Source organism: Blennius ocellaris (assembly GCF_963422515.1).
Source record: "Blennius ocellaris genome assembly, chromosome: 17".
In the NCBI taxonomy this organism is placed as follows: domain Eukaryota; kingdom Metazoa; phylum Chordata; class Actinopteri; order Blenniiformes; family Blenniidae; genus Blennius; species Blennius ocellaris.
The window spans coordinates 107,126-124,590 of record NC_137666.1 but is presented as its reverse complement, the minus strand read 5'-3'; the positions used below and the strand labels follow the sequence as shown (position 1 = coordinate 124,590).

Below are 17,465 nucleotides of genomic sequence, written 5' to 3'. Positions count from 1 at the left end.
CTAGTTTAATTCTCTCTAGTTTAATTCTCTCTAGTTATCTAGTTTAGTTCTCTAGTTTAATTCTCTCTAGTTTAATTCTCTCTGGTTATCTAGTTTAGTTATCTAGTTTAATTCTCTCTAGTTTAATTCTCTCTAGTTATCTAGTTTAGTTCTCTAGTTTAATTCTCTCTAGTTATCTAGTTTAATTCTCTCTGGTTATCTAGTTTAGTTATCTAGTTTAATTCTCTCTAGTTTAATTCTCTCTAGTTATCTAGTTTAGTTATCTAGTTTAATTCTCTCTAGTTTAATTCTCTCTAGTTTAGTTCTCTCTAGTTATCTCGGTCTTTATATATAAATAAAACACTTTTACACCAATAACTGTTAGATAATGCGAGTTTTTCTTCCTTCTGCTACTTTTCATTCATTTCTCACTGTTTCAGGTTCAAAGGGATCAAAGAAATGAACTTTAGTTCCAGAAGCTCTGGTTCGTTTCAGAAGAAGCAATAAGAGGATTTTACCTTGGATCTCTCCCGGATGCTGGTCCCGCTGGTCCCGGTGGTCCCGGTCCCCTCCAGCCCCCCCAGCCCCCCCAGCCCCTCCAGCCCCTCGGCGCACAGCGCCACCAGGCGGTCCAGCAGGCCCAGCAGGAAGCCCACCGCCTCGCAGCCCCGCTCGGAGCCGCTGGCCCAGCAGATCTGGTCTCCGCGGATCCGGCGGTGCTGCTGCGGGCCGGGCAGGGGGCTCGCCAGGCGGCCGTCCTGCAGCGCCCCGGCCCGGTGCAGCTCCCGGACCTGCTCCAGCACCGCGCCGCCCGCCGCCGCGCCCAGGAGCCCGTCCACCAGGCAGAAGCCCCGGGTCACCAGGGCCGGGGCGAGCCGCTGCAGGGCCAGGCGCCGCAGGGCCGGGTCCGACACCTGGTCGATGAACGGCATGATGCGGGTCCTGGGGGACCTGGGGGAGGACCTGGAGGAGGGCCTGGGGGACACCTGGAAAACTCCTGGGGGACACCTGGAAAACTCCTGGGGGACACCTGGAGGAGGACCTGGGCTCCTGACGTTACACCTGAGGTTCAAACGTCATAGACCTGATCCTGGACCTACTCTTAGACCTGATCCTGGACCGGGTCCTGGACTGTTAGACCGGGTCCTGGACCTACTCTTAGCCCGGATCCTGGACTCTTAGACCGGATCCTGGACCTACTCTTAGACCGGATCCTGGACCTACTCTTAGACCGGATCCTGGACCTACTCTTAGACCGGATCCTGGACCGGGTCCTGGACTCTTAGACCTGATCCTGGACCTACTCTCAGACCGGGTCCCGGACTTGGTTGCGGGTCAGAGAGTCTCCTGACACCCGAGTCGCTCCTCAGTCGCTCCGGACTCCTGCTTTTATCCTGTCGGGGGGAGAAAAACTCGCGCTTACATTACACTACATCCGCTCAGCTCCTTCACAATAAAAGCACCCTCCGACGTCGTCCGTCTCTTCGGTGACGTCAAGTCAAAGTCGGCTTGTGAAGTGTGCTAATTCTGCATGACGTCATTTTCAGAACGTCAAACAGAAACGTCCGTCTGTTTATGGAGCAAAACTGTGGAAGTGTTTAAGTGTGGGATTTAAATGTTTAAATGTTTTACACATTTAAGAAAATGTACAAACAGGAAATTGTGGGGGAACGACGGGGAATCGAAGTGATTTAGTTGAAAAGTGCTAATAGGAACAGAAAACACAAGATTAATCTTCTCTTTGTTCCCCTTTGTTCATGTAAGGATGACAAATTATTACATATATATATATATATAGTGAAATGGCATGAAATAACATGAACAAATAAATAAATAAATAAACATCCAGCACAGATGAAACTTCAGTCCTCTCAGACCCGCCGTGCAAAAAGGCATGCAACAATAATATTAAAAATAACAATTTCAAAATGTTAAAATAATCATATAAACAGTAAAGTGACGAAGTAGTACGTACGATTGTCGTCGTCGTTCCGCGGAGCCTCAACGACGACGACGACGACATAAAGTACATCCGACAAGCCGAACAAGAAATCGTCACACGTGAAAGTTATATACGACTGTAAAAGTAATAAAAAATAAAAGACAAGTATAAAGTTTCCACGTGAACCAAACAGGTCGTCGCACGTTTACGTTTCAGAAACAACGAATACGAATAAAAGAGGCACAGACGTTCATTAAAATGGAACATTTACATTAAGAGAAGCACAAATTAAAAAGTAATTAATTTCTACTGAGCCACAATCTGAAATAAAACTTTTACTCGTGTCCATAAATGATCATTTTAAAATATGAAATATTAATTTTGAGGCGTCAAACATTCATTCATGAGCTCAATGGAACGTTTTATTTCCAACATCAGGTTTGGATAAATATATTTACTGAGCTGTGATTTATTCCTTCATTCATTTAAATAAAGTTACATTTTGTATTTGCTATATAATTAACTCGTTTTGTTTTGATTTAGTGTCTCTAATTCGTTTTTCTCTTACTAGACGATATTATTTTCAGTTTCGTCTCTTTAGATTTTTTTTTTTTTTAAATTGTGACCTTTACTGTGACAGGACCCGTTCGTGTTTCCGGTCCCGCGTGCGGCCGCTTGACGTCACACTGAGCGAGGAGCTGCGCGACGTGCTGGATGTGATGTTCGCATGTTCCCATGTTCCTGTTAAGGGGGGTCGAGGGGGGGGATTCCCTGGAACCGCAGGGGGGGGGTGGGGGTGGGGGAGGGGGGGGGAGGGGGTGTACAGGCTGTTCCAGGAGCTCCGCTCCTCCTCGTGCATCACGTAAATTCAATTTAACAGAAAAATGCAGGGGAAAAAAAAAATAATAAAAACTCGCTTTTCCACGTGACTAAAGTTTTTCTGACGCGTCGCCGTTCAAAGTCGTAAAATTAAAAAAAAATTGAAAAAAAACCCCACAAAACAAAACAACACACGGAGCGCCGTGGCGCGTGCCCGCGCCGTGGGCGTGCCCGCCGCCATTGGGTACATCGCGAGCCGCATGTCGCCCTCGAGCCGCGGTGAGATCAAAGGGAGGAGCGCGGGAGAACAGGGTGAACGTGCACGAGAGCACGAGACGCTGCTGCTGCGGAACATCGGCCGGAAGTACCCGATCAACGTTATCTTTACTTTCTAGTTACTGTTTTACTTTGAAAGGAAATTATTCTTTTTTTTTTCACTTGATGGGAAAACGAGAGAAACACCAGTTTTGTCAGCAGCTCCACTTTACAAACACTCAGGAAGAAGAGACGTTAAAGCATTAAATATGTTAAAATAGACCGTTATTACATATTAAACAAAAACTGCAATAAATAATTTAATATTTAATAATAGAAACTAAAGACCGACGGACAGAAAAGCTTGGAAAAAGGGAGGAAAGAGAAGGGAAAACTTCAGCATTATTGATTTGAAGGATCGGGTTTCAAAATATATATTTAAAATATATAGAGAAATGTAAGAAATGAAGACTGAAAAATAAGAAAAGGTGAAGAAATCCGGTTAGAAACACTGGAAAATTGGGAAAAATATGGGAGAACAAGGAGGAAAAGTGACAAATTTGAAAAAATGAAAGTGGAAAAACGGAGTTTGTTTTGACTGCACTATTTTTTCTGTCTTTCATGTCCTGATTTTATACTCGTCTTCACTGACAAGTACACTTTTTACCCTAATTTTATTATTTACATTACTTTTTATATAATTGTTCAGTTTCTACACTGCTTTTAACCAATTAATAGATTATTTCGCATTTCTTGTACAATTTAAATGAATAAATCTTGAATCTGAATTTAAACGAGGGTGAAAATATAGAAAAAAAGGAGAATAAATGGGAACGAATGAGAAACGGTGAGGAAACAGGAAAAACAAATCAGTCTTCTATTTCCAGTCACTCGTTCTTCTGCAGGACGGAGGTGAAGAACTTCACTTTGTCCTTTTTCTGTTCATCCCGTGTAGATTTTTGTTTTTTTAAATAGCTTAAATGCAAAATGTCTTTTTCACGACGACATCAGAAACAACAGAACGGATCATGACGACGCTCAGGAAGCAAAGAGGAGTTTTCTAGTAAATAATCAATAATAAACAAGAGGTGGTAGTGAAACATCCCTTTAATGGCTCCGGTTCCGGCAGGACGTCGTTCAGCGGGACGATTCCGCTCCGCCGCTACACAACTTTACAAAAGATTATATACACCGTAGAGAAAAACACAGCTGTTCTGCAGGAGGAGGAGAAGAAACGCAGCGACGACAGGAAACTGCAGGCCGACGGGGAGGAAAGCTGAAGGACACTTTAAAAAACAAAAACAACAAAAACCAGTTCAGGTGTTTCCAGGAAGAAGAAGAAGAAAAAAAAAAACCCTTCAGACTCACCGGGAACAAAACAAAACAGGAATTTCACTGCGTTCCTCACGTTGGGAGTTAAAAGTGTTCCTATGCGAGGGTGAGGAGCTCCAGCAGCTCCAGCAGGGGGCGCCACACGCCACTGCAGAGGTCAGAGGTCACGTCAACCTTTTTTTTTATTAAATAAAGCATTTCGTTCTATGTGATAAAATCCCCCGGGTTTCCACACGGCATCACTTAGCATTAGCGGCTAGCTTAGCAGCAGCAAGGTGTGTTCAAGGACCGGCCGGAGTGTCGGACGTCTCAGTTTCACAAACTTTAGAAGCTCGAGGCGAAAAGAAAAAACAACTTACTTGATTTAAAAAAAAAAAAAAAAAAAAAAAAAAAAAAAACCTTCAGACAAAATAAACCATTTTGTTGTGTGATAAAATCCCCCAGGTTTCCACGTAGCATCACTTAGCATTAGCGGCTAGTTTAGCAGCAGCAGCAGCAGCAAGGTGCGTTCGAGGACCGGCCGGAGTGTCGGACGTCTCAGTTTCACAAACTTTAGAAGCTCGAGGCGAAAAGAAAAAAACAATTTAGTTGATTTAAAAAACAAAAACAAAAAAGGACCTGATGAAGGTGCAGAGGATTTAATACAAAACAGTTAATTCTCTTGTGTCGAATCTGAAGTCGTCATTTTGTCTCTGGCGTCGCCATGGCAACGCTGCAGATGTGGAGTTTTTTTTAAAATTTTTTTAATGATTTTATTTCCCACGTCAGACGTCACAAACGGTCTCGCTGGTTTGAAAAACTCTCGTCCACGTTCAGTCCTGTGGCTCGTCGGGTTCTGGTCCCGGAGGGGGGAGAGAGAGAGAGAGAGAGAGAGAGAGAGAGGACGAGGCGGGGGAGGGGCGGTGACGTCACTGGACGACCTCGAAGTAGTGCAGGATGGCCATGATGTGCTGCGGCATGAAGACGTAGCCGGTGTAGACCGCCATGCCCGCCACCGAGATCAGCAGGGAGTCTGGAGGAGGGGGGGGGCGGAGTCAAGGAGCAACCGGCCAATGGGTGACGAGCGTCGTCGTTTGCGCTAGAAAACAAGGCGACCCGACGGGAAGCGACCGGGAAGCTCCCAGGCGGCTTGTTGAAGGAAGTGCAAGTCATTGACTTTTACTTTGAAAAGCTGAATTTTAAACACAGAAGTCACTCTGCAGCAAAAAAAAACGGCAGGTTGCCATGGTAACGGACCAAACCGCTAAAGCTGGAGGAAAATTCTTTAACTGGCAGGTTCGTTATTAATTTCTTCAGCCTGATTCGCTCAGGTGTGTTTTGAAAACATGTGTAGTAAAGATTAAAGTAAATTAGTAGACTAGATTTTAACATCTGTAAAAAAAAAAAAAAAAAAAACAGCAGCTCAGATTTTATCATCAAAGTTCAACGAGCCTCAGAAAATGGATTGGTGTGTGTGTGTGGATATTACCGTATATCACGTAATAAATAAAGTAATTCTGGAAATTAAAATTCTCAGTGGAAACTGTTTCACTTAAAGATCAAAGGACGTTATAAAAATACTCTTTGAATTGAATGTAGTCTGTGTTGAGTCGACATTAATTCCATGGTTTGTCATAAATAAATAAATAAATAAATAAATAAATAAATAAATATCACAAGCTTCAATTCTAACAAAAAAAAACCAACTTGATTAATTAGTAAAACAAGCAGGCCGTTACAATACATGACTAACTCGCCGGTCGTCGGTGTCGTCACTCGGGAACGTCGTCATGGAAACGAGCAACGGCGACGAGACGACGCTGCAAAACAACGCAGAGGCGAAAGGAAACGAGTCGAGCGCAAAAGAACCGCCAGACGCACGACTATTTACAGGAAAACAACTCCGTCCGCGACAACGCTGTGATGCGTTCAGGTGCATCACGTAAACACAACTTCCTCCAGCCGACGAAGTCGGGGGAATCCTTCTCCTTCGTGGGCGGAGCCTATGTGTGACATCACGAGTTGTGCAGATCTCCATCTGTTGTGTTTATATCGGCTTGTTTCCTCTTAAATATCAAGTTTTTACAGTGTTTTGAAGTTCTAGTCGGCGTTTTATGAGCCTTGATGAAAGATTGAGCCTGGAAGAGACCAGAGAGGAGGAAAGGAGCACAGGTGGTGGGAGCTGCTAGCTCGGGCGGCTAGCGGGAGCCGCTAGCTTGGGCGGCTAGTAGACGATCAAGTAATACCTGGACTCGTCTTCAGTGATTCAGTCTTCTAGCTCTTGGACGTGTTGGATCCAGGAAGCCGGTCGTTCTGCCAAAAGTCCGGAGCCTCAAAGCCTCAAAGGTGAAAAGTGGCGGCTGCTGAGGCGAGGAGACGAGGACGAATGGAGGACGAAGCGTCTTCTGCTTCCTCAAACATGTTCCAGACGGGGTCACCGATGGCAGAACCACCTTCTGTGTCTTCTTCATCAATCACTGGGTTTGAAATGACCACGATGATGAAATCTGGTTCAATTCAGCCTCTTCGTGGTCAAAACTCTGATCCTCCATCATGTAAACACAACTTGGGCGTGTGCACAACTCGTGATGTCACTCTGTTATTGTCAGAAGCTCCGCCCAGCAGAGGAAATAGCGCCGTTTAGCGGCTATTTTCTCTCAGATTGTCGTGTTTTAACATTTTACCTTCAGCCAGTTAGCAGGAAAACGTTCTAGAAGAGACACCAGAGGGTTCTGGAGGTGGAACCTTCATTTCACCGGGACTTTGAGACAGAAAAGCTTCGCTAGGACAGGATGACAGGATGACGGGAGGAGCGACGCAGGAAAATGCATCAGAAAAGAGAAACGACACGTCGTAACACGGACCTGCGACCAAAACGCAACCCACAAGGAGCCGGAAAACCAAAGCGACAGTCGGCGTCGTGGACGACGGAGGAAGAGGTTAGCGTTAGCTCGGGGACCCGGCGCCGCCCTCAGGAGATCCATTACCTCTCCACGTCTGACGGGATGCAGACTGATAACCAACGGCAGCGTAGAAACACACACCTGACCCCGAGGGGGGGGGGGGGGGGACAACCGCAGGAAGACGATACGTCACGTAACCCGACGCGACGGCGGGCTGCAGACGACCTGCCGTACAAACATGGCAGACTTTTAATTATTCATGCGGTCACTCGCCGCAACGCGACGCTGAAAAGCCTCCAGGGTTCAGGGAAAACATTTGACGACACGCAGCAACAAGCTCGACTTTCAGGAGGCGGCGCACAAACACACAAACACACAAACCACAAACACACAAACACAAACACACAACCGGCTTCTTTAAAAGATTCACGGATCTCAGTGCAGAACTACGCTCAAACCTTAAACGGTTTAATAAAAAATTTCTTTAACAGGATGTAAAACAGAGTCGTGTAACTTACTGGAATTACCCTGCATATTTTAATTAATCAGCATTGTTAAAAAGTTAAACAAGTTATTAAAAATGACCAACAAACGGAACCAGTCCAAACTCCATTCGACTTTTAACACATTCAACAATGAATCACCTGTACACACATTAATTTAACTCTAAGAACAAAATGTTCTGTTATTTTCTGAAGGAGACTGAACTATTCTTTAATTCGGCATTAATTAAAAAGAAAAAAACTGACGTAGTTTTTTAAGCGCCTTCATTACATCGACAAAGACCAAACGTCATTTCGAATTTCAAGCTTTGAACGATTCGTTTACTAACGGGACGAGTTAAGCGCACCACAGAAAGAGAAGTAAACTTGATCTACATCATCGTTTTGAATTCGGCGTTAATTTAAGTGTTGAAAATGTTTGTTTATATAAAGTTTTCCTCTGACAACAACCACATCCAAACATGATCGACACGCCGGATTGGACATGAACTTCACAGAGTCCAACTACTTTACAAGAGTGACACAGATTGTGAGAAATACACGTAAAAATACTTTAAAAATACAGAAGTTAGCGCAGCAGTTTCTGTACTGGCGTGTTAGCCGGTTAGCATTACTAGCATGTGGCTCGAGCCGCCGAAGCGGAAGAAAGGATACTGAAGATGGTCCTCTCCCACGGCTCCAGCATGTAGAGCGCCGTCACCAGCAGGTACTGGTAGTAGAACCACGACAGCTGCTTCCAACAGTCTCCCAGCGCCATCGCGACTCTCTTCGGGCCGAAGCGCTTCAGCTGGCGAGCGTCCGGTCGGTCCGCTCCTCTCCTCTTCCGGGTGTCCGAGGGAGGGGGTGACGTAGACGTCACGTGACACGGCGCTCAGCCAGTCACGGCCCGGAGAGCCACTGACGCGTATAAGAGAGTTCCAACATCCGGGTTTCATAATAAGTGACGTAACTGAAGTGCAGTTCAGTGATTAACGAAAAAAAAAACAAAAAAAACTTTAGAGGGATTTGGTGCCTGAATCTCCTTTTTTTTAAATTTCTTTTTAATCTTTCATCTGCTCTGTGTGTCTGTACTTTTATTGTATTTCATGTACTTGTCTATTGACTATTTATTTGTTTTTAAGAACATTCTAATATCACTGACGCTGTACTATTCATGTACTTCTACCGGGACAAATTTACAAAAGAGATAATTAATCTCAATGTGTCACGTGACACGGCGCTCAGCCAGTCATTGCTCGCGGAGCCGCCGATGCGTATAAGGGAGTTCCAACATCCGGGTTTCATAATAAAGGACGGAGCTAAAGTGCAGTCAGTGATTAACGAAAAAATAAAATAAAATCAAACTTTAGAGGGATTTGGTGCCTGAATCTCGCTGCCGCGACGTTTTTTTAAAAAAAATCTTTTATCTGCTCTGTGTGCCTGTACTTTTATTGTATTTCATGTACTTGTCACATTCTAATATTACTGACGCTGTACTATTCATGTACTTCTACTGGGACAAACTTACAAAAGATATTATTATACTATAATGTTAATTATAATATTAGTCTCAATGTGTTTCTCCTGAATAAATAAAGGCTAATGAATACATGAACTTGTCAAAAATGTTGACATCCCGTGATGTAGTAACATAATACAAAGTAACAATGTCATGGAAAGCAACACGATTATATTGTAACATATTGAAGGTAAAATAAAAACAATGTAACAAAGTAAAAAGTGACAGAATACAAAGTATAAAATGTTTGCAGTTATTTCTTTGCTTTTTCTAGTATTTTTCATACAAGATTTCGTTGTTTTAAACCTCAGATCAGTTATTCTAAAACTCACTTTTCCACTTTGATCATCCTGCGATGTGATTTTCAACTTTTATTTTGAGTACGAGTCCAAACCCAGGAATCGGTGGGCGAAATCTTTAGACTTCACTTTGATCACTTTGACCTTATTTTGTTCTCATTATATTCCACTACGCACTGAATTAATCATTTCAACTGGAATATTTCATTTCATTTCGTGTTTACCTTTATTTTCTTCATTTTCTTTTTTATCTCAGGTGCGTCAAACATTAAAGTCCCAATTTCATCTCCAGCGGAGCAGAATTGTTCATAAGAACCTTTCAAATTTAAACTTTTGCTGAAACAATAAGCATTTTTAAATAAACTTCTCTTATATAGCGTCGTTCACCGTTAAAACCAACCATTAAATATTTTCACTGCTTTAAATGATGTTTTGTACTAAAATATAATGTAAAAAAAAAAGTTATAACTCAAAGTTTCAGAGTAAAAGGGGAGTCGGTGACGGAGCAGAGTTCACTTTAATCCAAACGTGGTGACGGAGGCTGTTCCTCCAGGCTGCAGCAGCAGAAACCGAGTCTCGGTGCCGGATTTTTAAAAAAAAAGAAAGAAAGAAAAAGAAAGCTGAATTTTTGTGGCTGAATTTGTTTTTGCAGCTGAATTTCTTTTTTTTTGCGGCTGAATTTTTTTTTAATAAACTGCAGTAAATATTCAATGTGTCTAAAAATTCAGCCGCAATAAAAAATTCAGCTGCGAAAAAGCTGAAATTTTTTGCAGCTGAATTTTTTTTGTGGTAGAATTTTTTTTTTTTAACAATAAGCATTTTTAAATCAACTTCTCTTATATAGCGTCGTTCACCGTTAAAACCAACCATTAAATATTTTCACTCCTTTAAATGACGTTTTGTACTAAAATATAATGTAAAAAAAAAGTTCTAACTCAAAGTTTCAGAGTAAAAGGGGAGTCGGTGACGGAGCAGAGTTCACTTTAATCCAAACGTGGTGACGGAGGCTGTTCCTCCAGGCTGCAGCAGCAGAAACCGAGTCTCGGTGCCGGATTTTAAAAAAAAAGAAAGAAAGAAAAAGAAAGAAAGCTGAATTTTTGCGGCTGAATTTGTTTTTGCGGCTGAATTTTTTTTTAATAAACTGCAGTAAAAATTCAATGTGTCTAAAAATTCAGCCGCAATAAAAAATTCAGCTGCAAAACAAATTTAGCTGTTAAAAAATTAGGCCGAATAAAAAATTCAGCTGCGAAAAAGCTGAAATTTTTTGCAGCTGAATTTTTTTTGTGGTAGAATTTTTTTTTTTTAACAATAAGCATTTTTAAATCAACTTCTCTTATATAGCGTCGTTCACCGTTAAAACCAACCATTAAATATTTTCACTCCTTTAAATGACGTTTTGTACTAAAATATAATGTAAAAAAAAAGTTCTAACTCAAAGTTTCAGAGTAAAAGGGGAGTCGGTGACGGAGCAGAGTTCACTTTAATCCAAACGTGGTGACGGAGGCTGTTCCTCCAGGCTGCAGCAGCAGAAACCGAGTCTCGGTGCCGGATTTTAAAAAAAAAGAAAGAAAGAAAAAGAAAGAAAGCTGAATTTTTGCGGCTGAATTTGTTTTTGCGGCTGAATTTTTTTTTAATAAACTGCAGTAAAAATTCAATGTGTCTAAAAATTCAGCCGCAATAAAAAATTCAGCTGCAAAACAAATTTAGCTGTTAAAAAATTAGGCCGAATAAAAAATTCAGCTGCGAAAAAGCAGAATTTTTTTGCAGCTGAATTTTTTTTGTGGCTGAATTTTTTTTTTTTTAACAATAAGCATTTTTAAATCAACTTCTCTTATATAGCGCCGTTCACCGTTAAAACCAACCATTAAATATTTTCACTGCTTTAAATGATGTTTTGTACTAAAATATAATGTAAAAAAAAAAGTTATAACTCAAAGTTTCAGAGTAAAAGGGGAGTCGGTGACGGAGCAGAGTTCACTTTAATCCAAACGTGGTGACGGAGGCAGTTCCTCCAGGCTGCAGCAGCAGAAACCGAGTCTCGGTGCCGGATTTTTAAAAAAAAACAAAGAAAGAAAAAGAAAGAAAGCTGAATTTTTGCGGCTGAATTTGTTTTTTTTTGCGGCTGAATTTTTTTTTAATAAACTGCAGTAAAAATTCAATGTGTCTAAAAATTCAGCCTCAATAAAAAATTCAGCTGCAAAACAAATTTAGCTGTTAAAAAATTAGGCCGAACAAAAAATTCAGCTGCAAAAAAGCAGAATTTTTTTGCAGCTGAATTTTTTTTGTGGCTGAATTTTTTCACTCCTTTAAATGACGTTTTGTACTAAAATATAATGTAAAAAAAAAAGTGATAAATCAACGGTTCAAAGTAAAAAGTGAGTCGGTGACGGAGCAGAGTTCACTTTAATCCAAACGTGGTGACGGAGGCAGTTCCTGCAGGAAGAACCAGAGTCTCGGTGCCGGATTAAAAAACAGAAAGTAAAAGTAAAAGCATGCTGGAGCGTCAGCAGTGACTGGCCAGGATGTTGAAGAAGTGGTAAACCTCGTGTCGGTCGAACACGCCCACCTCGGTGGAGCACTCGGAGCAGCGCACCGGGTGGTACGCCTCGCCGTCGCCGCCGTCCACGCCGGCCGGCGCCGGGGCGGGCGGAGGCGGGGTCTCGTCGGGCTGGGCCACGCCCCCGTCCCCCTTCCTCCTCTTCCTCCTCCTCTTCCTCTGCTGCTGGTTGTGGTTGTGGTTCTGGTAGCGCAGCACCTCGTCCCTCTTCACCGTGCAGTTCATCACGAACATGGCGCGGTACTGCGTGCGGTACTTGTCGTGTCTGAAGAGAAACGCTGAGTCATCAAACACTTCTTCTTCTGTTTTTTTTACTTCTTCCTTTTCCACATACAAATGGGACCAAGAAAAAATGTTTTTTTTTCTTTTTCTTTATTGTTTTACTAATTCAAATGTCTATATTTTCCTTCATTTTTATTTGTATGTTTGAAATAAAGTTTCATTCATTCATTATTCCGACTTAACTGCAGTTTATAAAAACTTTGCATGGTTTGGCTCCATGTGGCAAAACAGCCAGGATCTCTTGTTTTTGCGGCTGAATTAAAAAAAAAATTTTTTGTGGCTGAATTTTATTTATTTTTTTGCAGCTGAATTTTCTTTGTGGCTGAATTAAAAAAAAATTTTTTTGTGGCTGAATTTTATTAATTTTTTTGCAGCTGAATTTTCTTTGTGGCTGAATTAAAAAAATTTTTTTTGTGGCTGAATTTTATTTATTTTTTTGCAGCTGAATTTTCTTTGCGGCTGAATTTAAAAATTTTTTTTTTGTGGCTGAATTTTATTAATTTTTTTGCAGCTGAATTTTCTTTGTGGCTGAATTAAAAAACATTTTGCGGCTGAATTTTTTTTTTTATTTTTACAGCTGAATTTTTTTTTTGCGGCTGAATCTTTAGACACATTGAATTTTTTTTGCGGGTGAATTTTTTTACAACTGAATTTTTTGTTTTGCGGCTGAATTTTTTTACAACTGAATTTTTTGTTTTGCGGCTGAATTTTTTTGCAGCTGAATTTTTTTTTTGTTTTTTGCGGCTAAAGTTGTTTTTACAGCTGATTTTTTTTTTTAATTTTTACAGCTGAATTTTTTTTTAAATTTTTACAGCTGAATTTTTTTTTGTGTGGCTGAATTAAGAAAACATTTTTGTGGCTGAATTTTTAGACACATTGAATTTTTATTGCAGTTTATTAAAAAAAAAAAAAAAAACTTTGCATGGTTTGGCTCTATGTGGAGCTGATTTTTTTTTGTGGCTAAAATTTTTTTTTACAGCTGAATTTTTTTGCAGCTTAAATTTTTTATACAGCTGAATTTTTTTTTTTTTTGCGGCGGAATTTTTTTTGCGGGTGCATTTTTTTACAACTGAATTTTTTTTTTTGCGGCTGAATTTTTTTGCAGCTGAATTTTTTTTTTTTTTTTTTTGCGGCTAAAGTTGTTTTTACAGCTGAATTTTTTTTCCAGCAGAATTTTTAGAAACATTGAATTTTTACACACTGAACGTTTTCGACATATTCGACAGCTTTTAAAATTCAAAGTCTGATTTCCATGGTAAAAAAACTTCAGAGTTAAAAATGTGAATTCAGAATCTGACGGCACAGTTTCACTTCCATACGTCCGACGTTTGCTCGCTCAGCACCACGACTCGCTAAACGGCAGTTAGTCCACCAGTCCATTACGCCAGCGTTCACCGCCGGCCCTACACGGCCCTACGCGGCCCTACGCCTTACCTCTGGCAGTCCAGGCACAGCGTGGTCATGCAGGCGGGACAGTTGAGGATGGCGTCGCTGCTCGGCAGCCCTTCAGCCTGGCCGGGCCGCGACTGGCCGCCGGCGCGCCTGCAGCTGTACCTGGGGGACAGAGCGGCTCAGCGGTCGGGTGCAGCCGGGGATTGTGGGTAAAACGGAGGAACGGCGCGGCGCCTCACCGTCTCCGCCGGGCGTCCACCCAGGCCTGGTCCCGCTCGTCCTCCTCGGGGTCGTACAGCAGCTCGTCGTTCGTCGGGATGGCGCGCTGCTTCCGCCGCCGGCCCGTCGAGCTTCCTGCAACGGCCACACGGGAAACTTTCAGAAACTTTCGGGAACTTTCGGAAACTTTCAGCGGGGACGGATGCGTCTCAGGCTGGACGGCGACCTGCTGCGTCTTCGTCCTCCGAGTCCGAGTCAAAGTAGACATTGTCGTACATCGGAGGGTCTGGAGGTCCTGCTCCTCCTCCTGCACCTCCTCCTGCACCTCCTCCTGCTCCTCCTCCTGCACCTCCTCCTGCTCCTCCTCCTCCTCCTGGAGTTCCTGTTGGGACACGAACGTCAACGTAGCAACAACAAGATTCTACTTCTTAGACAACATTGTGAAAAGTGGAAACGCAGCTCTGTCGCCATGGAAACGGTGGGAAAACTGAAACGCTTAGAAAACCTGACTTGTCTAAAAAAGTCCCGTCTGAATGGAAACACTGCTTCTGCACATGCTCAGTAGAGCCCGTCAGAACTTTATTCTCCTATACTTGGTGGTTTTATTTTGACAGTCACCTTAATAACAATCCAACTTGGTGGTTTTATTTTGACAGTCACCATAACAATCCAACTTGGTGGTTTTATTTTGACAGTCACCTTAATAACAATCCAACTTGGTGGTTTTATTTTGACAGTCACCATAACAATCCAACTTGGTGGTTTTATTTTGACAGTCACCATAACAATCCAACTTGATGGTTTTATTTTGACAGTCACCATAATAACAATCCAACTTGGTGGTTTTATTTTGACAGTCACTGTAATAATCTAACTTGGTAGTTTTATTTTGACAGTCACCGTAATAACAATCCAACTTGGTGGTTTTATTTTGACAGTCACTGTAATAATCTAACTTGGTACTTTTATTTTGACAGTCACCGTAATAACAGTCCAAATTGGTGGTTTTATTTTGACAGTCACTGTAATAAAAATCTAACTTGGTGGTTTTATTTTGACAGTCACTGTAATAACAGTCCAACTTAGTGGTTTTATTTTGACAGTCACTGTAATAAAAATCTAACTTGGTGGTTTTATTTTGACAGTCACTGTAATAACAGTCCAACTTGGTGGTTTTATTTTGACAGTCACCATAATAATCTAACTTGGTGGTTTTATTTTGACAGTCACCATAATAACAACCTGTCCACTAGAAAGTGTCTTTGCTCCCATTCTTAATGTTTAGAGTTCATTATTTTGTTTTTCAACCCAAAGCACAGACTCGATGTTTGTCCACTCGCCCCCCCGTCCCGTCCCCGGGGTCTGGACATGGACCGGGGGGGGGACGTGGGGGGGGGGACGTGTCGTGGACGCAGACCTGCCGCCGGTCCCCAGCTTCCCTCCATGGTCCTGATGGTGGAGCTCAGCTCCGCCTCCATCTCCTTCTCGAACTCGTCCCCGCTGGACGACTCGCTCTCCCCCGTCAGGTACTCCCGGATCAGCTTCTTCTTCTGCTCCAGCGTCCCGTTCAGCAGGACGTCCAGCTCGTCCTCCGAGCTGAAGACGCCACGGGAAGACATTCAAGACAAGACAGTTTGTCCTCCATCAACGACACGCTGTTATTTGTGCACAGAAATCCTTCAAATTAAGTTTTATTTAGCGAATTATAATGACAAACGTGTAGCTTAAATGAGAAAGTTGACTACTTGATGTGTTTTTGCGTCAAACACCTAAAAATACTCGTCGTAAATAAACCCTGAAAAAACATTCCTTCCTTCAAATAATAAACAGAAATATACACAAATCTGATCCATGGAAAGGAACAAGCAGAAGAACAACACCGTGTTATTCGTTGGGATTTTCTCTTTTTCTGTTAAAAGCACTTGAAATGACCGAGTTCTATCTACGTCACTTTATCTACGTCACTTCATCTACGTCACTAATTGACCACTTGTTAGGACTGACCCTGCACTGCCAACACTGGTATTATTTTTTTTACTATAGTATGTTTATTGTACTTATCCTACACTTTGCACTATATATATATATATATATATATATATATATATATATATATACACTATATTTTGCGCCCCTTAGAACTTATACTTTATTATAGTTTGTGATTTTTATCTTATTTTTTAGTCCTATTTGAGAGTCATTGTATATCAGATTCCTCTATTCTATTACTGTTTGCACATTCCTTGTCTTTCCTTTCCTCATGAGTCCTTAAGAGCTCAATGTTACAAGTACATTTCTCCATTGTGAGATCAATAAAGGCTTATCTTATCTTATCTTATCTTATTTGGTGCGATATAAACAAAGTTGAATTGAATAAAATAAAAAAGAAGGCAGGAGCAAATTTCGCACATTCAGGACGACAAGTAGCTCAATCGGCAACGCAATTACTGATTTCTTCGTTTTATTACCTTGGGATTATTTCTTTCCAACTAAAACAAAGGTTTGAAAGCAGATTTGAAACCTTCTGCAGCGCGTTCCGGTTTGTTTACATGTTAGCATTTAGCTCACGTTAGCCACCCGCGGCTAAATGCGCCCGTTTCCCCGGGTCCGTACCTGCTGGCCGCTCGCTCCTCGTCACTCGGCTCCTCCAGCTCATAAGAGTCCACCTCCTCTGACCCGCACAGCTGATTCATGTTTAATAAAAAATATATAGGTATAATTCAATCTGCAGTAGAACGAGACGCTAACGCACAAGCAGCGACATGCGAGCGTCTAGGAGGTTTCGTCACTTCCGTTTTAAAGCGGAAGTTGTATACACCGTCGAAGCGCACTGCCGCCACCTGCTGGAAGGAGGCGGAATAAACGTCAGTAAAAATGAACGCAAGAGACCTTTTCTAAATCTTCCAACATAAAATGTAATTTTTATTTCCATTCTTTTTTTATAAGCTGATTTAAAAACGTATATCTAAATCAATGCAACGAAATTAAATTTAAGGTTAACGTGTGTGACAGGACTCCGCTGTCTATAGTATTATTATTATTATTATTATTATTATGATTATTATTATCATCGTACCTGTCTCTTTCACTAAAAACCTGAGCTGCTGTTCCAGGCAGCCGCCAGCAGGTGGAGCCAACAGACCAGACATGTAGTGATGGAGAAAGAGGAGGAGGAGGAGGAGGAGGAGGAGGAGGAGGAGGAGGAGGAGCAGGTGTCTTCCTCAGGAGGATCAGCTCGTGTCAGACATCAGGAGGAGATGCAAAGAAGGAAACACGTGAAGACTGAACGATGTGCAGAATAAATCCTCTTCAGTGTCTCGCATCTCGACCTCCGTGGTGTTTCTCATGACACATAACAGGATAACGGCGTGAACGCACCCTTTACAGTATAAATCGTATTTATTGGTTATCAGAATAAAAGAGACAACGGCGCAAATCTATCAATTCAAATTGGAACATGAGACAAATGCAGAGAAACACAGAAAATATCAGCAAAATCAACCCAA

General features: G+C 41.9%; 3 protein-coding genes across 6 annotated transcripts in view; all 3 read right to left on the bottom strand.

Annotated features, from left to right (window-relative positions):
• The window catches only part of egln3 (egl-9 family hypoxia-inducible factor 3), a 10,123-nt gene extending 8,802 nt beyond the window's left edge, over window positions 1–1,321 (bottom strand). Inside the window, exon 1 of the mRNA XM_080512343.1 lies at window positions 498–1,321. Within this exon, the coding sequence (XP_080368469.1) occupies window positions 498–911 (414 nt within the window). The 5' untranslated portion in view covers window positions 912–1,321. The remainder of the gene's footprint in view (window positions 1–497) is intronic.
• A 2,763-nt stretch (window positions 1,322–4,084) lies between these two features.
• sptssa (serine palmitoyltransferase, small subunit A) lies at window positions 4,085–8,530 on the bottom strand. Its single transcript, XM_080512344.1, has 2 exons — window positions 8,367–8,530; window positions 4,085–5,339 (listed from the first exon to the last, which is right to left on the bottom strand). Exons 1-2 carry the CDS (start codon window positions 8,467–8,469, stop codon window positions 5,236–5,238), a joined length of 207 nt encoding a protein of 68 aa, XP_080368470.1. The 5' UTR covers window positions 8,470–8,530; the 3' UTR covers window positions 4,085–5,235.
• Window positions 8,531–11,895: 3,365 nt separating this feature from the next.
• Window positions 11,896–16,712, bottom strand: eapp (e2f-associated phosphoprotein). Of its 4 annotated transcripts, none has more exons than XM_080512340.1 (6): window positions 16,573–16,712; window positions 15,371–15,555; window positions 14,186–14,311; window positions 13,980–14,094; window positions 13,783–13,902; window positions 11,896–12,331 (listed from the first exon to the last, which is right to left on the bottom strand). In XM_080512340.1, exons 1-6 carry the CDS (start codon window positions 16,650–16,652, stop codon window positions 12,013–12,015), a joined length of 945 nt encoding a protein of 314 aa, XP_080368466.1. In that variant the 5' UTR covers window positions 16,653–16,712; the 3' UTR covers window positions 11,896–12,012. The 4 variants fall into 4 exon arrangements, with proteins under 4 accessions (XP_080368466.1, XP_080368468.1, XP_080368465.1 ...); XM_080512342.1 differs by having other exon boundaries at window positions 14,186–14,299; XM_080512339.1 differs by having other exon boundaries at window positions 14,186–14,341; window positions 15,377–15,555.
• Between the last annotated feature and the right edge of the window lie 753 nt (window positions 16,713–17,465).